This window comes from Mus pahari, chromosome 21, assembly GCF_900095145.1.
Source record: "Mus pahari chromosome 21, PAHARI_EIJ_v1.1, whole genome shotgun sequence".
In the NCBI taxonomy this organism is placed as follows: Eukaryota; Metazoa; Chordata; class Mammalia; order Rodentia; family Muridae; genus Mus; species Mus pahari.
This window is the reverse complement of record NC_034610.1, coordinates 29,470,407-29,492,641: the sequence shown is the minus strand read 5'-3', so window position 1 is coordinate 29,492,641 and position 22,235 is coordinate 29,470,407. Positions and strand designations below refer to the sequence as shown.

The 22,235-nt window shown below is 41.1% G+C and overlaps 1 protein-coding gene across 6 annotated transcripts in view; it reads right to left on the bottom strand.

Moving 5' to 3' along the window:
- Window positions 1-22,235, bottom strand: part of Esr1 (estrogen receptor 1) — a 356,422-nt gene that overhangs the window by 177,866 nt on the left and 156,321 nt on the right. For all 6 annotated transcript variants that reach the window (XM_021220986.2, XM_021220984.2, XM_029533029.1 and 3 more), the window contains one exon: window positions 14,482-14,598. In XM_021220986.2, the coding sequence (XP_021076645.1) occupies window positions 14,482-14,598 (117 nt within the window). The remainder of the gene's footprint in view (window positions 1-14,481; window positions 14,599-22,235) is intronic.

Sequence of the window (22,235 nt, the reverse complement as noted above, 5' to 3'; positions counted from 1 at the left end):
AAATAAATAAAGCAAGCTTAAGTTTGAACTTCATTTTAGCATTATACCAAAGAGAAAAACGCCCAACATCTAACAGCAGCAGAATGCATATTCGCCACAAAATGCAGGATGAATTTGCCAGGCCACAAAACAAGTTTTATCTAGCAAGATTGAAATCACACCAATTGTCCTTCTAACCTCAGCAGCATAAAAGTAGTAACCAGCAACAGTAGGGCTTTTGGGAAATTTACAAAAACATGAAAATTAAATGACATGCTCCTAACTCTTTAGCGAGACATAAAGTTCAAGAGAGGGAAACGTAAGTCATCAGACAAAAATACGGAAATGCTTCATACCAAAACTTACAGGATGTAACAGAAGCAAGTCTGAGATATATTTGAAATGGTAATAAATGTCTGTGTCAAAACGAAAAGAGAAAGAAAAAATGGAAGGGAGCAAGGTTGGGTAAGGACACAAAGAAAAAGGAAGCCAGTTGGTTCTTAACTGCCTGAAGTTACTCTTTAGAAAGCTAAATAATCCAGAACAAACCAAGCCCTGGAGTGGTAAGAATAGTAAAATAATAAAGAAAGATTAGAAAAAATTGTTTAAAAATCAATAGAACTAAGAGATGATTTTTAAGATGAACAGTATTAGCTAGATAAGGAAGAAAGGACAGAAGACCCAATAGATAATAGAAAATTGCACACAATACTCAGCAAAACAGAAGACAGAGTTGATAAGGTCATATCAATAAATCTGAATATGAAGCGATTGACAAAGTCCCGACACACGTAATCATCAAAACTGAATCATAAAAGATGAAGCAATGATGAATCAGAAGTTTGAATCAATACCAAAATGTCACCCATAAAACATAAGTTCAGGACCTAAGAGTTTTGCTAACAACCCTCCAAATACTTAAAGAATTAATATTAATTATCGTAAATGTCTTTAAATCCTATAAATGTGACATGCTACATTGATAGAATACGGGAGAAATGGTACGTAACGGTTTCAACGGATACATAACTGCCCTTCTTCGTAAAATCAAGCCTAGCCGCCTTTCTTCATTAAAACTCTCAATAACTTTAATAGCGAAGGAACGTACCTCAAAACACTAAAGGCTGCTATAAACCCACAGGAACTATATTCAGTCATGAAAAGTTGAAATGTTCCTTACCTAAGGTTAGGAGCAAAGCAAGGATGCCAACTCTTCTCATTTTGATTCATCATAGTGCTGGAAGTCCTAACTAAAGCAATTAAGTAAAAAATAGACAGATGATAGGTAAGTAGGTAGGTAGGTAGATAGATAGATAGATAGATAGATAGATAGATAGATAGATAGATAGATAGATAGATAGATAGATGATAGATAGATGATAGATAGATAGATAGATAGATAGATAGATAGATAGATAGATAGATAGATAGACAGATAGATAGATGAATACATGCACCCTAAATACAACACACAGAAAAGTTGGAAAGAATAAGCAAACTGAGTGTGTTTTAGGATGCAAAGTTATGATACAAAACCCAGTATGAGTTGGATGTGGTGACATGTGCCTGTAGACCCAGCACTCAGGAGACTAAGGAGAGGTCACCTGATTGCTTGCCCTTAGAGGGCCTTGTCTAGGCTCAGTAGAAGAAGACAGACCTAGTCTTACCTCAACTTAATGTGCCAAGGCTGGTTGATATCCTTGAATCCTCTCCTTTCCTGAGGCAAAGAGGAGGAGGGGTGAATGGAGGGGGGATGGTAGGTAAAAGGGAGGGAGGGAAGAGAGGAGGGAGGGGAAGCTGCTATGATAGTAAATACTTAATTAATAAAAATAATTCCTGTGATTTAAAATGGTAATGATAGCAATACTAATTAAATTATTCTGCTAACTTGAACTGCATGGTGAGTTCCAAGCCATCCTGGTCTATATCATGAGATGCTGTCTAAAAATATGTAGTAGTGTTTCTATGCAGTAACAGTGAGGTACCCAAGAAAACAATTCCATCTAGGAGAGCTATAAAAGATAACACATTTATCTAAGGGAGTAAAAATGCTATACACTGAAAACTATGTGTTAATTAAACAAACTGAGGAAGACTCTTGTAAATCAGAAGATATCCAATGTTCATGGATTTGAAAAGTCCATAGTGTTAAAATGTTCACAGTAGCCAAAGTGATTTATACATTCGATGTGATTTGAATCAAAATTTCAAGAGCAGTTGTAATAGATAAATAATCCTAAAATCATATGTAAACAAAAAGTCATAAATAGTCAAGCCAATCTTGAAGATAAGGAGCAAGGCTGGAATAATACACTGACTTCAAAAGTACTGGAATCCCCACAGCATATACAAACAGATACACCAAACAAACAAATGACTCATAAGCAAATCCATGTATTTACAGTCAATTGATTTTCCTCCCAAGTTCAGAGAATATGAAATGGAGAAAAGGCAGTCTCTTCAACAAACGATGGTGAGGGGACAGATATCCGCATGCAGAAAAATAATAGACCTTTAACTCTCAGCATATATAAAAATCAGCTCAACGGGAGTAAAGACTTAAACCTCTGATGCTGAAAGGCTACTAGAAAAGTAAATGAAGAGGCAAATTCCACTGGTCTAGACAGCGATTTGTTTTCTTAACATGGTCTTGAAAGCTCAGAAAATGAAGATAAAAGAAGACCAATGGGATTTCATTTAACTGAAAATCAGGATAATGGGGAGAGAATCATTGAAAAAGAAGAAAATGTCTGTAAACCATCCATCCATCCGATCATGGGTTAGGCACAGAAATACATGAGGAGCTCAGATCACTCCCAGCAAGAAAACAGCTAACTCAAGTGAAAACTGAGCAAGGTTACTCGAGACATTTCTCAAAAGAATAAAATGGCCAACAGTTCACAGGGGGGGGAAAAAAGATTTTTAAAATGGTCAAGATTATTCACCATCAAAAAGGTAGAAGTTAAACACACAATGAAACGTTATTTTAAGACCAAAGAACTTCTCGTGGTATTCTAGCTGATTCTGGCTGCTTCCGCTGACCTCTGCAGATTCGGTGAGCCTTCTTGTTTCTCCTGGATCGTGCCTCTCAGCTACTGATTCATGGTTAGTGTTTGTCGTTTGCTATGGAACTGGACTGCTAGTATCCTGACTATGAAGTGTGGAATCGGCCCAGCTTCTAAACGGGTCCCTTTCCTTATTCACCTCCTTTCTCCCCTACCTCTGGTGGGTGGGTTAGAAGAGAGGTTAAAGTGTTTAAGAGCCTTGAATAAAGTAGGATTTGAAAAAAAAAATCTGAGCCTACAAGTGAGTAAGCAAAGAAAATGTAATACAGGCACCACAGTGGGAAACTGTACAACTTAAAAAGAGAGAGAGAATCCTAAGATTTGCAAAAGGTGGACGGTACTTAGGGTTACTAAAATGATAACAAAAGCCAGACCCGAAACGATCAGTTGCACGAAGCTTCGTTTGCACATGAAATCTTGAAGCATCCGAGTTTCAGAAGTGGTGAACATAATGGTCCCTACAAAGGGCAAGGGTAAGTAAATGATGCTGGACATATAACAGCCATGGAACACGAAACAACAGCATAAGGACAAGAGATTTATCTTGAAAATTGGTGGCAAGAAGTAAACTAACAATGCACTGAATACTTGAGAACTGAGCGTGGGCATTCTGACTCCAAACTGTGAGACAATGTATTAATCACCATGATTCAACCATTTCTCAGAGGTGTATATATTTCAAAACATCTTGATGTGCACGATTAATAGTTATTAATTAGGATACTTTGGTTGGGCCAGCAGGGAGGCTCACTAGGTAAAATCACTTGCCATTCAAGCCTCATGATCTGAGCTTAATCTCTGGAATCCATCTTAGAAAGAGTTAGCCAGTTGCACAGGCTTGTCCTCTGTCAGCTCATACATGCCCACACATGTACTGCACACCCTCACAAACACATATCATAGACAGACACACACAGAGAAAGACACACAGAGACACACAGACACATACACGCAGACACTCACATCAATAGGAATAGTGAACAAAAAGAATTAAGAATAAAGTAAAATTAAAGGAGTTTGTCAACTGAAAATTTAAAAAATTTTTAAATTACTCTTCTAACTGTGACAAGAAAAAATAAAAGTATGCTTATAAAAAAGTAGTATATATATATATATATATATATATATAGTGAATTTTTATCAAAGAATAAAAATAGATTTCTATTTAATTGGCTTTTAAATTCAGAACTAGTTATAGCAAACATACCTACACACTAAACTCACACCTCAATAAATTAAGGAAAGCTACAATATCTGAAAATAGTCTGTATATCCTACCTCTATTATTCCTGATCTTTCTACCTTATCATGTCTGCTCAATAAATGTATGAGAAAAAAATGAAAATAAAATGCACCTCTGCATTCTGCACCCAAATAGAAGCTGTGTGTGTGCTGCATTTGCTATCCTTTGTTGCTGAACAGAGGTGGACATACTCTTAGAACTCCTATGTTCAGTGATATTAGGTATTTTACAGTTTAAACTCTTAAAGGCCCAAGGTTTTGGCTGAGATGGGTTATAAAACAAATGCAGCCAGGTTTTCTATCTGTTCCACGTAACTCTGAAGCCCCTGTCTCATTCAGCCTACATTCTCAGACACTGGGCTTGATGTGGGCTACCAGATGTCATCAGGCAAAGGATTCAGATGAGCTTAGAATGTGCCCTGCCTTGGGCCTCTGCCATTATCATTAGAATATTCCTGGACCAGACCATAAGAGGGAAGATGAACAAACTGAACCAAGGTTTCCCAAGATGCCCTAATTAAAACAGCCAGCCCATCTCCAGATGCAAGAGTGTGTAGAGGAAATACCAGTATCCTGACTGACAGGTGCTTCCTACTGTGTGTCATTGGTGCCCAAGATAAGATCCTGCTATACAGCAAAAACTACAGAGAAGACATGTTCTCCTAATTAGAAAAATAGGACTCTTCATTCATAATTAATGCATAACTCAATGCTGGTACTTTGAGATTATTTCTTCATTCTATTGACTTACAGATGGTATAACTCTTTGTTGGCTGCATTATACACAAGCCCTGATGTGTTTAGGGTAGCCTACTCTTTCATATCTGTGAGGTATACATTCTAAGACTCTCAAAGGATGCTGAAAACTAACTATAATCAAGTACTGCTTATACAACAACAATGAGAGACTATTTTTGCCAAAAAGTGCTACATCCTTGTTGGGCCTACAGGATCCCAGCAGGTAACTGAAGGAGGACAGGAGTGGGAATTTCTTTGTTTTCTATCTGATGCCTTCACTATATTACAATTTGTGTGTCTGGTTCCTATTGGACTGTGAATGTAAGCACGCTAACCAATTAGGGAGTATTCATTTGAACTAATGGAAACCTTTATGCTTTAAGGAGAGAAGCTAAGGTGTCTTCCCAAGTCTTTGCAAGGCTAGTATAAGCAACAGATGGTCAGCTACTGCATGTGCAAGTACACACACGTACATACACACATCACATACACACACCAAATACTCACATACCCCACCTTCACACTACATACACACACCATACATACACCATACACACACACACACGCACGCACATACACACACACACACACACACACACACGCACTCACGCACGCACGCACACGCACGCACACGCACACACACGCGCACACGCATACACACGCACATACACGCGCACACACACACGCACACACACACACACACACACACACACACTTTTGTAGATGTCAGAGGACAACTTGTGGAAGTTAGTTCTTGCCTTTCAGCATGGAGGGTCCAGGAGCCTAGCTCAGGTAGTGAGTCTTAATAGCAAGCACTCACCCATCCTGACTGTGAGCTTCTACAAGGTCTGGTTTCACATCACTGAAATGGCACCCAGATTTCTCCAGTTGTTACTCTAAGCCTGAAGAAAATGTGTGCTGTTCTCTGATTCATTCTCTCTAGAAGTCACCTTGGATTCTGGAACAGCAGGATCCTGTGGTTTGATGAGTCTGCACCCCATAAATAAGATCGACTACCCAGTGACAGGAAAGGAGGCTGAACCCCTAAGCACAAGCGAACATCACACAATGGTAACTGAATTGTCCCTCAAGCAATCATAGCTTCCCCTTTAGCACCAGCAAGCCCTCACAAAACCAAGACTGATAATGATCAGCTAACCCACAGTTGACAATGCTGCCTAACCATGCATGGAGCTTGTCACTCACCCCAGTGCCCACCCTGGTCAGACCTGAAGCCTGCGTCAGCATCCTTGAAAACAGCTGAGGATGCAAATCTCCTTGTTTTCCCTGCATGTCCATAATGAACACTAAATTCATTTTCTTGTTTTCATTATGGCTTATTTCTTTTTAGAGTAGTGAGCAGACCAGATTGGTTGAGAATATTTAATGTTGGGCACCCTCTGGCCTAGGGTTCCAGGAATACCTATATTGATTTCTACATATGCATTCCTATCATGACGCTTAACCTATAGATTAGAAACTGTGAAATTAGCAATAAAAGAAGAAATTAGCAACCATGAACAACATAAATTGAACAGTAATGCTGTGATAAGTAGTATGCAAATGTGGTAGCTCTCTCTCTCTCTCTCTCTCTCTCTCTCTCTCTCTCTCTCTCTCTCTCTCTTCCTGTCAGTTTTATGGTTCTCATGAGTTCTTTCAAGTTCTAGATGATACAAAAAGCTGCAATGTTCATATAATAAGAAGTGAGGGAAATGGCATAGGCATTGTGGCCTAGGGTCAGGCTAACTCATTAGTTTTCGGTGAATTCAAGCTTTGCAACTTCTCAATTAATCTGATAACTTATTCTACTGGGTGACTATTGTACACTCAATATATACAATGTAGGTACTCCAGGCAAACCTATGATGTATGCTCTGTCTATATATGAGGTTATAGTGGAGGGAGCAGGAAGGGGACTGGCAGACATGGAGAGAGCAGTCAGAAGCAGCAGGTGACCTTGGCCCTTGGAGTCACTGTAGGTGGAATGGACTGGATGGAAATAGATGGAATCAGGCAAGCCTCCATTGCAAGCTGGGAAAATGGATGCCCAGACCAAAGCAGAAAAGAATCGTGGCAAGACTAGCTCGGATTCTGGGAAAGCATGGCCTGAAGAAAGACTCAGGAGTCTTGGCCTAAATTCCTTGAAATGTGGACGTATTCGTAAGATAGGGCAGGTTGCCAATAGATCACTGTTGAGGGTAAAGGTTGCTGGTTTGAAGAAATTGAGTTTAGGTTGTACTATAAACATCTTAGTGACAAAGACATATGACCACACATGTATAGAGGCCAATGTGACCTGGGAAAATGTTAAAATAAATAAAAATAGGACAGAAATGAAAAATAAATTTGTAACAATTTTTTATTTTGTTGTTTTATGCTAAGAATAAGAGACTGGGTATTCAGGCCAAACTAGAACATCTACATTAACCCATCACCACCAAGGCTTAGGCAATATCACAAAAGTTGAGGTGGGAAGAATGAAATAGACAGATGGGGTAAGACTGGACATGACTAGTGAGATCATGAGTTCACAGTCCTCGTGGTCACCTGCATAAGACCTACAAGCTGATCAAGATGGGTGGATGATCTCCAAGCCCCACCAATAACTAAGGAGCCCTTGGAATTTGGTAGCTGAGGAAAGAGAGGCACACACATACACACCCTGCTAGGGATATGGCCACTAATAGGTTTCAGTGTCCCACACCTGTCTATGTATAGTCAAAACTAACTGTACTTGGTGGGTTGTCTAAATAAATAAATAAATAAATGCAAAAAAACATAGTTGTGAAGGGCACATTGGGAAGCTGGAAGGGATGAATGACGTGTGAATATGATCATATTTCACTGTGTTGTGAAATGCTCAACAATAAGGAGAATTTTTGTAAAAGAAACAAAAAAAAGCAAAGTCTGGTGGTAATGATTATAGACTCTGAAATAGAAATTAAACATTTTTCAAACTTTTTTGACTCTTTAAATATTGTGAACCCCCGGTGGGGCAGTCTCTGGATGGTCCATCCTTTCATCTTAGCTCCAAACTTTGTCTCTGTAACTCCTTCCATGGGTATTTTATTCCCTCTTCTAGGGAGCAATGAAGTATCCAAGCGTTGGTCTTCCTTCTTGATTTTCTTGTGTTTTGGAAATTGTATCTTGGGTATTTCTAGGTATTCACTTATCAGTGAGTGCATATCAAGTGACTTCTTTTGTGATTGGGTTACCTCACTCAGAATGATACCCTCCAGATACATCAGCCACCAAATGCAGACACTATTGCATATGCCAGCAAGATTTTGCTGAAAGGACCCTGATATAGCTGTCTCCTGTGAGGCTTTGCCAATGCCTGGAAAATACAGAAGTGGATGCTTACAGTCATCTATAGGATGGAACACAGGGCCCCCAATGGAGGAGCTAGAGAAAGTACCCAATGAGCTGAAGGGGTCTGCAACTCTATAGGTGGAACAACAATGTGAACTAACCAGTACCCCCAGAGCTTGTGTCTCTAGCTGCATATGTAGCAGAAGATGGCCTAGTCAGCCATCATTGGGAAGAGAAGCCCGTTGGTCTAGCAAACTCTATATGCCCCAGTGCAGGGGAACACCAGGGCCAAAAAGTGGGAGTGAGTGGGTAGGGGAGCAGGGTGGGGGGAAGGTATAAGGTACTTTTGGGATAGCATTTGAAATGTAAATAAAGAAAATATCTTAAAAAAAAGAGAGAAAAAATATTGTGGGATTTGAGCCTATGTAATTCCTTGAGTAATTATTATTACCCAGAGTGCTACAGATATGAAAACATTATAATAAACATTAAAGAGCAACTGCTTGACAACTCTAATAAAGCTCCTTCTCCTGCTTATCCCATGAATAAAATAGAGCAACTCTTTAAAAAAAAAATGTATCACTTTAGAATACTCTTGGGCTTTGGATGGCAACACTGTCATCAAATACTTAAGGATTAGCTCACTGGCTTCTACTGTCTCAAATTTCATTGCAAGGTGTGATGGAACCTAGCCAGAATAGTTAGTGAATGAACCCTGCGCGTCTATCAACATCTATGTGGTAATTTCCTCATCTGCGAAAGGAGGATGCTGGCACCAACATGTCCTGGGTCTACTGTGACAAGTCTCTGTAAATCTCTGCCATCATCAGAGGATAAACTACAAAGCTTATTTATCATGCAGCTGTACACAGCTTAGGTAACAAAAGGACTTTTAAAGGTGCGTCTGTCTAGGCCATGCTTTGACCCTCTAAAGGAATTAGATATATTAACTTAGCAGACATGTCTCCCTTGCCAGTATCTCCTACCAATGGGAAAATATACTAAAAAGGCAGCAAGCAGGTGATAAAGTTCTTAGGTGAGGGATTTTTAACATGGAAGAGATATAATCACCGACACTTCTGTAGGACTCTGAATTTGTCAAGTATTTTTCTATGTTGTGATCTGTGGTCTTCAAGACAAACTGGTTGAGTAGAAATCGTCTATGGAGTCTTACCCCTGAGATCTGCGTGGCTTGTAAAAAAGTGACTTTTACAGAGTTGCCTACCAGTTCTGAGCAGGAGCCAGTGTTTGACTCGGGATTTCACATCCGAAGTTGCCATCTTTCTATTAACCAAGACTGTTACATGGGAAGCAATATACATTCTGGAAATCAAATGGCCTGAGTGATCTGCTGGGTTGGATCAAATCCAGAAGCAACTCTCTGGCACTCTGACTCCCATTCTGATGTCTTGTGATGTGAACCATCCATCTTCTGGCACAGTCAAGCTTCAACATGTCTTCTAAATGTCTATGGCATGCAGGTGTTGTCTTTGTACTGTGAGGACATTGCTGGAAGGGTCTTATGCATAGTCCCTTTTGACCCACAATACCTTGTGTATAAAAACACCTAATTATTCAAGCAGATTGTCTGTTCATTCATTTATGCAAGACGTTTTCTTAAACCTCTGCCATGTGTCTTGTTTTAGTGCTAAACAGGGCAAAGAAAGGACTCTAATGAACCAGCCTGAAGTTCACCAGCTATAGAAGAATACAGACACTTGGAGACACCTAATACTCGAGAGTGCATCTCTCAGAACGGTGTGCTTCATAGTGCATACAAGAACACAGAAATCTAACCCATCATGGGCCAATGGGGCAGAACTCCCTAAATGACAAACATTAATAGATACCAGCAATCTACAAGGGGAAGGGAGGAGATGATGAAGAAGGAAGAATGATCAAGTCAGAGAGCTCAGCACATGTGCTAAGATTAAGAAGCATCCCAATTGCACAGGTGAGATGTTATGTCCTATGGAACCACAGTTCCATATCTAATCATAATGAGGATCTCCAGACTAAGACATGAAAATCATCTCCCCATGTAGCTAAACTACACACTCTTAGATCTTTAGGATAGATCTTTGATAAGTGTATGGATTCCTACTCTAAAATACAATTAATTTTTGCTACATATCTAGAGATGCAATATCCCAATTGGTATCCAGCCTGGTTAAGAAACTGGATTATTATGAACCTATTGGATAACCTTCCAAAGGTCTGTTCTATCACAGCTGGTTTTACAACTATAAATTTTGTAGTTAGTTGGGACTACTTCCAGGTGTAAATTAAGTCTTTATTCAGAAGAATGTTAAGAGAGCTTGATACATACAGTATTATAAGGTCATATGTGGTGGTATCCTATGCAATAAATGATACCACTTTACAAAAGGCAATTTATACAGGTCCTTATAAATGACTTCATAAATATATACAGGAATTTATAAAATGAGATGTTTTCATAGGCTATAGTTTTATGATAAAACATATCTCAAAGTATATGCATATTAATAAAAACAGGAAGACATTCTTAGTGCATGTAGACAGACCTTGGTCATTGATCGGGAACCCTAAATAGACACTACTTAATGCTGAATCATGCGCCTGCAGAATTCATATTTTGAAACCCCAACCCCAGAACCTTAAAAATGTATCTGGCATTAAAAACAAAAAAAAAAAAAAAACAAAAAAAAAAACGGGCATTTTAAGAGCTAATTAAACTTACACAAGGTCATAACGATAAGGTCTTAATCCAGTATAACTGATGTCCTTCCAAAAAGAGGAAGAGAGTGTGTAGGCAGAGGGAGGGTCATGTGAGGACAGGGGGAAGTGGCAGGGTGCAAGCCAAGGAGAGAGGCACTAGGAGAAACCACAGCTGCCAAACAGACCACAGGCTTCCAGCCACCAGTACCAGGACAAGACTGGTTTATATAGTTGTGCCAACTGATCTGTGGTGTTTTCTTACAGCCAGGTTGTAAAGTGGTGAATTTTACCCCCAAAAGGAAAATTCGTGTACTGAACCTTAAGCATCCAAAATGGTACTTGGAACAGGTACCTTATGGGGATAATTCAGGTTAAATGAAGCCAGAACTGGAGAGATGGTGAGTCAGAGATTAAGAACACGGACTGCCTTTCCAGAGGACCCCAGATCAATTCTCAGATCCCAAATGGAGGCTCACAACCATCTGCAGCTCCAGGTCCAGGAGATCTGATACCTGTTTCTAACCATGGGCACCAGACATGCAATTGGTGAAGAGACGTATGCTCAATCAAAGTACCCGCACATGTATAATAGATTTAAATTTTAAAACTGTTTTCAAAAAGCTTACGTGAAATCAGAAGGGGTAGGCACCTAACCTGCAGGAACTGTTGTCTTTCTAAGAAAGAGAGAGATGAATGTATAGGCAGAGAAAATGCTATATAAAGATACCTTAGGTCTGAGGAGAACCCTACACCAGAAACCAAATTTTCTAGCATGTGAACCTTAAGACATTCAGCTTCCAGTAATGTGAGAAAATTAATTTGGTCATTTAAACCACCCAGGGGGTAGCATTTTCTTATGGAAGCTCTAGAACACTAATGTCATACACACTCTGCTGTCACACACACACACACACACACACACACACACACACACACGCGCGTGTGTGTGTGTGTGTGTGTGTGTGTGTGTGTGTGTGTGTGTGTGTGTGTGTGTGTATGAGCAAGCCAACACAGGCTGGCCCAACATATCTTCTGGCATCTATCTGCATTCCTACTTGAAAACAGAAGTCTTACATTGTGCCTTTGTAAATTGAAATGTTTTATTAGACCAAAATCAAGGGTGCCATATTTATATTTATATAGCCAGGATGGCTCGGTCTAAATAGTACTTAGTAACAAAAATAATAGAATAGTTTTTCAGAAGGTGGGGTCAACGTATGGGTGCCATCACATTTTTCAAAATGCTCTACACACTTACAAAGCCATTCTTGCATCTTTCAGAGAGAATGATCCCTGCTTAAGTTACCTGCAGTTAGCAAAGAAGAAACGTGGACTCACTGTCCCCATCCTGTTCCTACCTGAACTTTTCTTCATGCAGCTGCTACATTCCTGTCACTTGTCAAATCACGGTCGAAGCTTTTTGTGAGTTTAATTAAGCCTGACTAATTTTCCAGTACAAAGAAAGATGAAGAAGTTCTTAAATATTGAATCCATTTATGATTCAAGGTGTCATTTTTTAACGTGATTGTTCAATTCTTAGAATTAATTACCCTCTGAATTCAAGCTGCTTTTTAAGACATATAGTCATACCTCACACAAAGCATAAGTTCAACATTTCAACTCTTCTCCAAGAGACCATTCCAAGTGCTGCATCCAAATTCTAGCCATGAAGCGAAATCATCTTTCATGGGAAGCCATGTCATAGTCAACCATACCTTCCTTCATCTTGAGCTCCATTCCTGGTTTTCCTTCTCCCTCTTTGTCCTGGTATTAATCCATTAAAGCTTAGCTTTCCTGTGTGCTGGGGACACAGCTAAGGGGGAGGAAAGCTCCTGTGGACAGCCTTAGCTGTAGACAGCCTGAGGACCCGAGTGTGAGCCCCAGAACACACATGAGAAAGGCTGAGGATGGATTTGAGCACTTGTAATCCTAATGTGATGGCTAAGACTGACTATCAACCTCATAGGGTCTGGAATGACCAAGGAGACAGATCCTTTGTGCGTGTCCTTGCGGGGAGTTTCTGCACTGGCATAATTGAGATAGAAAGTCTCACCCTAACTCTGGGGTCACACCATTCCATGGGATAAGGTCCTAGACTTCATAAAAGGGAAGAAACAAACGGGTTGTGACTAACTACTCTGCTCCTGACTGTGGCTGCATTGTCGTCAGACACCTCTAGCTTCCGATGCCCTCCCTTTCCTGCTGTGACAGAATCTACCCTCCAAGGGTGAGGTGAACAATCAACCTTTTTCCCTGAAGTGGCTTTTGTCAGTCTATTTTGCCACTGCAATGAGACCAAGTAACTGTTAATGATAACACCCAACAATGCTGAGGTGGAGACAGGCAGAAGCCAGGCTTTACTGTAGTGTAGCCCAGATGAGCGGATTAAGGCCAGTGAGAGACCCTGTCTTGGAAACAAAACGTAGATGATAATGGAGCAACAACATTTGAGGTTGTCCTCTGACTTCCACATATGTCCCTGCCCTCATCATAAGCTTTATCGGCTTCTAGAAGCTTCCCCTCCAGCTTCCTTTTCCCTCAGTGTCACCGTGGAGATGTCTGAATGCAGCTAGGACTTGACGTCCATTGTGCGGGTTCCTATTCATTCTCTCTCACTACAGGGAAGGCTACCCAAGACAAAAAATCGGGGTTCCACAGGTCAGGTTTCCAACCCAAGGACTCCAGAGAACCAGGCAGATAACCACATCTAGGATTATTTAACAGTCCACCAAGAAATTTCTACTCTAGATTCCCATGCACAAAAGTCCTGGGAGACTGAATACACAGGGGGCCAAGGAGAGCGCGTGTCTGTGCACCCACCCACCAGCGACCGCAAGATAGAGAAGCGTGGCAAATCCTGGGTGCTTGGGGATTTGTTGGGCACCAGCAGCCCGGCGACCACTTCCAACATCCCATGAAACACAGGGGTTACACAGGATGGAGATCACTTGGCTTCTTCAGTGCCTTTTGATGGGAATGCCGATGTCCTCCATCGGATGCACTGATAAAGGAGACGCGGCAGCTGTTTTGTCCTCTGCTGCGGAAGTCTCAACTGAGGAAACATGATCATCTGCTCTCATCTGTGCAGCATTAGCTGTACCAACAGCAACTGCAACACCTTCCCCGAGTGAGACATGGCAGAGTCCTCCTTCACCCAGTACCTCCCCACATGCCTTTGCTGTAAAATGCAATCTTTACCTTGGAAATATAAAACACTAAATAGTATATCTTAGTAGTTCTTGGTTTTTAGTTGCTTCAACTTAAAAAGAAAATGCTATGTATCACGAACACTTCCCCCCCCCCAAAAAAACCCCAAGAGTAGTTAAAATTAGAGAGAGATTTACTAAGCCTCTACTTGATGCCCAAGAGCCAGCCCTGGGCTACTGAAGCTAGGCAACCCAGCATCCACAGCACAGCCATCCCCAGCTCAGGGAGCTGTACTCACCGCCTTTCATCATGCCCACTTCGTAACACTTGCGCAGCCGGCAGGCCTGGCAACTCTTCCTCCGGTTCTTGTCAATGGTGCATTGGTTTGTAGCTGGACACATGTAGTCATTGTGTCCTAGTGGAAGTAAGAGGTTCAAATTAGTATCATTTCAGGAAACGGAAGAGGTCAGGCTCTCACCCTTAATTTCTGCCTCAACACTATTGCTTTGGTGGTTGTTTGGTCAAAACCTCTCCCATCACATGACCTGAGCTGCACAGCCTACAGTGAGTTTTGTTTTGTGGTGCAGGAGATGGAGGCTTGGGATTCTCATGTGCTAGGTAAGTGTCCTGCCGCTGGACAGCACCCCCACTCTGCGGGGGGGGGGGGAAATGCCATAGGACATATTGCCAAGTCAGGGGAAGCCTCTGTAGGCTTTGCTTTGCTTTGCTTTTTCATTTGGTTTGGTCTGAGTTTTATGGGATTTCTCATGTTACTCAAAAACAAAAACAAAAAAAAAAACCAAAAAACAAAACTAAGAACTGTTGTAAATCAAACTTTTCAGAATTCCGAAGGGAAAAGGAAGGCTCTTCAACAAATTACATATTCAGATAAAGTACAGAATATCTAAATTCAAGTCAGAGAAGTAGGCTGGGTGGAAGTTAGTCTGTCTACTGCTAGCTAGGGGGTGCTGGTCATTCCCTAAGGCTCATTTTCCTCCTGTTTACACCAGAAAACATCACTATACACACACACACACACACACACACACATACATACACACACACACAACTATAATTGTTACACCACTGCTCTAAGACTTCAGAAATGAGTCGACGTATGTCAAGGGGTTGGTCCTATCCTCTAATGATGAGTCCTCTGTCCTGTCTTGTCTGTTGGTTGTCTCCACCAAATGATTCTTATTGGCCTCGGACACCGGCAGCCCTGTCCCTCCATGTTAACTTCCACCGTATGTAAACAGCCGTTTTACCCTCTGGACTCCTCCGAGATGTCCACACTGGGTTACCTTTTCCTTACCTCTCCTGGGTGGCTCCACACAGCCCTTGGTTTTACAGTTAGCTAACTCTCTCTAGCTGCTCCCATATGAAGTCTGTGTAATGCCAAACATTTCACAGGGGGAATCTTCAGTTTGGACTATAGACAAAGGGAATGGCATGCTTTCCATTCTCAAACCAAAGCGAAAACCTCTTCCATGGACTAACTGAAATACATCCTACAGGCCTCTCTACCCCCTGTTCATAAGGGGAAAGAAGAAAGACAGTGAAATTTTTGAACACAGGACTATTTGTTTCTTTGCAGCATAAGAATTAGCATAAGAATCTAATTGTAGAACATGTTGGGGTAGGAATTTTAAAAGAAATGCAAGACTCCATTTTAGATGTATTTTATAAAAGCCACCATGTAAACGAACATCTTCTCTTACATAAGAGAGACCGGTAAAGCCAGTAAGCTTGACTATGATTTTGAAACCGGTCAGAAACCTCACACTGCCTGGAAAATCCAGGCACAGAGTGGCATTATGTAGCCCAGCCTGGCCTTGAACTCACAGAGATCTGCCTGCAGTGAAAGCTTGTACCACGGTGCCAAAGCACGGTAGCCATTTTTAAATTTTCTTTATTAATAGGGAAGAGTTGCTGAGGAAGGCACAGGGTGGGAAACAAGACTGCCTTAGGTTTAAAGTTAACAAACTCCAGGAAAAATGGTTCATTATTCTGATACCCTAAGGAAATCCTTAGTGGTTTGCCTCTTCTGGTGTTTACAGAGAACACATCGATATATTTTAGCTCAAAAAACTAAGTACACATTTAAGCCTCAGAAAAAAAAATTAATAACTACTTAAACCAAATGCTATGTTGACTCACTTTCTCTCCGATAGACAGGTATTTTTCAAGCCAGAAGAGGAGAAAGAATTGCCGTGAGTCAGATAACGACTGGATGCCTCTCCTGTTTGCATTGGCTATCCACTGGAGATGTCTATCTTCATGAAACCAGGTGAAATTCTTGAACTAACATGCCTAACCCATAAAGTGCATGGACTCTGTGTAACTGACTCCATTCTTTAGCAAGAACAAGAGCAGAGGCACTGGATTATGGCCACAATGCAGGGCTTCTCTGAAAACACTCAAAAGAAGTTGAAGTGACTAATCAATAAACTGACTAGAAGAAAAGATTCTCATAAGTGCATGTTTGCTATCGTCAGTCAAAACAAACCCTCCCTAACCAAACACCAGCAGTGAGTACTTTTAAGTCTTCAACTGATGTTAGATAAAAAGCAGCATAACTGTCATTTCCCTTAATAAGTCTGTAAACGCCTGATGTTAAAGCAAGTGTTTTCCTCAGCTCCTTCGCAAGCCCTATTTGATCTTCTGAAAATAATGTATGAGAAGACTGTACCGAGGTAGAATTGATTTTTTGAGAACCAATTCAATTATGTGAGTGAAACCTCCAATGATTTCACCACAGAGGCGAGAAGCCACGGCCTTGTGATAACACTGGAGGGAGTATAAAGGATCCAGCCAAGACGCAATAGCCAAGTGGAGGGCTGGAAAGCTAGGCGCTGTTTCCCTCCACACCAAGAATGAAAAGCTCAGCCTGGGAACGACCTTGGTGGCCTAGCAATGGCCTAGCTTATATGAGACCTTGGGCTCCATCATTATCATGAGCAAAACAAAGGAAATACAAATCCTTCCCAGGATATAACTACCTTGGTCCTTCGAAGTGTAGGGTCAGGCCACTTACAATTACATCGTGGGGTGAGGAGGGGGGAGCAGAGGGATAAGAGAAGGGAAAAAGGAAGGGGGAGGGATAAGAGGAAAGGTAGAAAGGGGGAGATGGAGAAGAGAAAGGGGAAGGGGGAAGAGGGGGAGAGAAAGGAGGAGAAGGNNNAATGGAGGAGCTAGAGAAAGTACCCAAGGAGCTGAAGGGGTCTGCAACCCTATAGGTGGAACAACAATATGAACTAACCAGCACCCCTAGAGCTCTTGTCTCTAGCTGCATATGTAGCAGAAGATGGCCTAGTTGGCCATCATTGGGAAGAGAGACCCCTTCGTTTTGCAAACTTTATATGCCCCATACAGGGGAACGCCAGGGCCAAGAGGTGGGAGTGGGTGGGGAGGGAGGGAGGGAGGGAGGGAGGGAGGGAGGGAAGGAGAGGGCAAGGGAGGGGCAGGAAGAATGGGAGAAAGGGGGAGGGGAGGGGGAAGGGGGAGAAGAGAGGAAGGGGGAGAGAGAGAAAGACAGAGGAGGGAGGAGGGAAGAAGGAGAAGAGGGAGGAAGGAGACCCTTTCACAAAGCTCATTGGATCATTCTCTCCGTGAAAACCAGCTTCTTCATTCTGAGCATGATGTTCCAAGTGCTCTATAACGCATGGATTGCTGATCCAACCACCCATCGACTTTACAGAAAGGGAATTGTATTAATCCATATTTTACAGATGTAGGATTGTGATAAAGGTTTTAAAGTGGCTCAGAGCCACCCAGCAAAACAGATGGGCTTTGAAACAAGGTTTCCCGCCCATGAGAGATTGAACTGACCCATCCCTGCAACCTTCATACACTGAAGGTGCAACTTTTCCAACAAGCTCTTTGTTCAAGAACAGTATCTGTTTCCCTGCTGGCAAGTATGGTAGGGTTCTCAGCAACTATCTGACCAATGAAGGTTCTGAGATCAAGGAGGCTTGTGCATAAGAAAGAATACAGGGCACTAACATAGCCAAGCTGATGCCACTCACTGACTGTACTTTAAAAATATGCAAGATGTATCAAAACAAACTTATATTGGACATTGGGATAAGAAAAAAAACCTACATTATTTGTATGAGAGCCACAGGCCAGGTATCTGAATATGATTTACATAGAATCATGGGTACTACCCTGCCTTAAATCCTAAAGAAAATGGGGAATTCCTGAGTGTACTCCTGTCCATTGAGTGGAGTTTCATCCTGGGAGTTTTACACACATCAATCACAGTACCAAAGGAAGAAAATGCTATGAGGGAGGCCAGGCAAAACTGAGAACCAGGCTCAAACAGTGCTGCTGGGACCACCAACAGAATAAAAGGAAAACTGTCAAGGAATTTAACAAGGTGGGAAGAGTTCAAAAGATTTTTAAGTGAATGTAGGAGTGTGGGAATGACTGACATAAAAAAAAATGAAGGATTAGAAGAAGTATTTATAATTATGCCCTAGAAGAATTCATATCAAAATAGCTATTAATCATCTTTAAGTTGTAAAGCACATGAAGCTAAAAAGATGTTTAAACTGATTACCACATATCTGGGGCTAGAAGAGGAGGTGGTGGGGAGGAGGAAGTGAAAGGCTCCTGCTTTGCTCCAGGATGTCCTAAAACTTGCCCTTACTATTAATCAGGAGGAGGATCTGACTTATGAGGGAGGGTGGAAAGAGGGGCATAGAACAATTCTAAACATGTCAGGAGAGTTCAGTAAGACATCAACAAGCTGTCAAGCAGATAGTTGTAAAGGAAATACTAAAATCAAGACAATGAAATTGGAGGCAAAATACTCAGTAATTTCCCTTTCAGGTACACACTCAGTGAGTGGAGGGGTTGGATGTTGAGGGATTGCCAAGATTGGGTTGGGCCTGTGGGCACATCTGGGGATGGGGGATTGTTCATTGATATGAGAGCCCAGCCCACCGTGGGCAGCACCATTCCCTGGGCTAAAATGTCCTGAGAAAGCTAGCTATGCATAAGCCTTTCAGCAAGTCAGCAAGCAGCATTCCTCCATGGTTTCTGCTTCGAATTCCTGCTTAAGTCCCTGCCCTACCATCTCTCACTGATGCAACCCATTAGGTAAAATAAATCCTTTACTGCCCTTAGTTGTTTTTGATCAGTGTTTTATCACAGCGACTGAGATAAATCTAAAACAATGTCCTAGGCTCTACCATACTTATACATACACATACACATACATATATATATGATTGAAAGCAGGAATACAAACAGATATGTGTATGCCCACAGACAAAGCAACATTACTCATAATAGCCAAAAGTCAGAGAAAAACTCAGGGTCTACTGACTTAAATAAATACACAAAAGGTGGTATATAAATCTAATAGAATTAACATTACACCTTTAAAAACATTGAAATCCCAATGTATACGGTGGCATGATTTGATCTGGAAAACATAATGCTAAGTGAGAGAAATCAGACACAAAAGGATAAAGGTGACTCTGTGTACATGAAGTACCTAAAATACTCACACTCACAGAGACACACTGTGGTGACAGAATAGGGCTTTTAAGATCCTCAGGGAAGTGGGGGGGGGGGAGTTATTGGTTAAAAGGCACAGTTTCAATCTCCTCATACAACTTTTGCTCATACAACATAAATGAACCTCAAGCCACTGAACTACACACTTTCAATGGCTGAACTAGTACATTTTTGTTGTGTATGGTTTATGTAAAACGAATTTGGAGCTGTCCTCAGTATCTATGTGAGAAAGCAGAAAGATGACTTAAGGTTGCATTGACTGATCCTATTCTGATTCAGTCCTATGTGACAATCTCGGTGGCCAAGGACTGACTGACTAGCAGCCTACGCTACGGGCTTCTCATAAACTAGCAATGTGTTTGGTGGGTTCAGCTCTGTGTCTCATCTCAATACCACAAACAATGAGCTGGATTGCTCCAGTTACGGAGTCATAACTTGAGACGCCAGGGAGCTGACTAACTTGTTCAAGGTCGCTTGGCTGGTAGATGGTAGAACCATCATTAAAATGCAGATCTGTCTCATTTGTGGGTCTTTGGGCTTTTTTTTTTTCTTTTTCTTTTTCTTTTTCCTTTTCCTTTTCCTTTTCCTTTTCCTTTTCTTCTTTTTCTTTTTCTTTTCCTTTTTCTTTTTCTTTTTCTTTTTAGAATACTGCCATGATTGGCTAAGAAGAAAGAAGTCAATATTAACTCAGAACACTTAATCATAAATTATGCTTATAATAATAATGCAATAGCTAAATAAATCACTGGATCTCTGAAAAGCATTTCAGAATCAGCCATGTAATCATCTGCAGACCAATTCCTAACACTGTCGTTCCCACCACACAGGAAAGATAAACCACATGAAAAACCGCATTTATCTGTGCACCAGGACGTGTATTTTTTTTTTTTTTTTAATTCTAGAAAAACCTCTTCGACATATTCTGGCACAAGCTCCAGATGGAAAGAAACACTAGAAAGCAAATTTTTGAGGAAATTAAACAAAAACTTTAAGCCCTTTGAAAGAATAACTGCAGCCATGTGTTTGTAAATAAATTTCCACTCAGATATTAAAATGAATCCTCTCTGATTCACAGCCAGTGCAATGAGCCAAACCGAATGAAATAAGATTTGGCTGCCTCGGTGAGCACATTCCTAAAAGTCCAGTGAGGACACTCAGTGGGCCCTGATTTGAACTATTTCACAACCACATCTGTATGTAGCAGCATGCACCAAAAAAGAGAAAAAGAAAAGAAAAAGAAAAAAAAAATCCAGGATGCTTAATCATGCATCCCAAATTCTATTTTCACACGAGTCATTTCTAATTAATTTTATCAGAAGGAACACCTACTTATAAATCGCATTTTGCTTTTATTTTTTAAGTGAACCAGAAAGTATTACTAATATCCAATTATATTCCCCAAAGATGTTTTGAAAGAATGAATTCTAGGAAAGACAACAGCCCTGGAAAGTTTCCTTTTCTTCATAAAAAATGAAGTCAGAAGAAATTCTCTCTGTCCTTATAAGACCCCAAGTGACTGAACATGTTGGTGTGATACCTTTGGGTCCAGTCTTGTAAGCCCATCTGCAAAGCCACAGTTGTTTCAAGCACCTGGCACAGAATCAAGCCAACAGCTGCAACAAAGCATGATGGGATCAGTGATCACCACCTCACCATAGTACCCCGGAAACAATGAGTGGCTTCCAACAATGCCTCTCTTAGCTCCTCACACAAGGAAATGCTGGTGTGCAGTCCAGAATAGGACCTTCTGAATTTGCTCCTCCTGCTCCTATAATATCCAGCACAGGGTTTTGACCACCCTGAGAACATGGTGTCTTTCCTCAAGACCAGATTTTAGAAGGTCTGGAGAACTGGGTTGGGGGAGGAGCAAAGAGAAAGATGGGTGATAGATAAGATTCAAACAAAGGAGGAATCGGTGTAACCATCAGGGTGACTAATTCAAAGGCAGGCAGCATTCCCCAAACCTCCTGGTCTTTCTTCTTTGTACTTTTTGCTTCCAGAAAGTTCTCCAAGCTTTCTTTCCACATCAACTCCTTTAAAGATTGAAACCCTGATGGCTAGAACTGGTAGAAAGAATTTCAAAGTGTTCTCATCCTGAGAAACAAGGAAAAGAAAATGGTCTTGCAATCTAAGAGACAGGATAAAACCCAGAGACCCTGAGCAGGGTTCTGCCAAGTGGTCTGGTCCCACACAGTCAAAGATAAGCTTGTGCTTCAGCTCAGGGTCATTTTAATGCTTTAGGGAGAGAGGCAAAGATTATTGGCTGAGATCAGATTAGTGCAGAGTATGGAGATATGGAGGTCCTTCAAACTTCTGGGACCCCCCCCCCTTTTTTTTTTAAATGGATTCCTGATTCACTAAGTGCTAACTAAGAAGTTCACTGATCTTTGAGAGTCTCTCCCAATTTCTATTATAAGCAAAACTCTGCCTAGACATTCCAATGAAAAGAAAGGGCAGAAAAGTCAGGCATTTAAGGTTCCACAAATAAGAAAGAGGAACACTCCTCCATTGCTGGTGAGATTG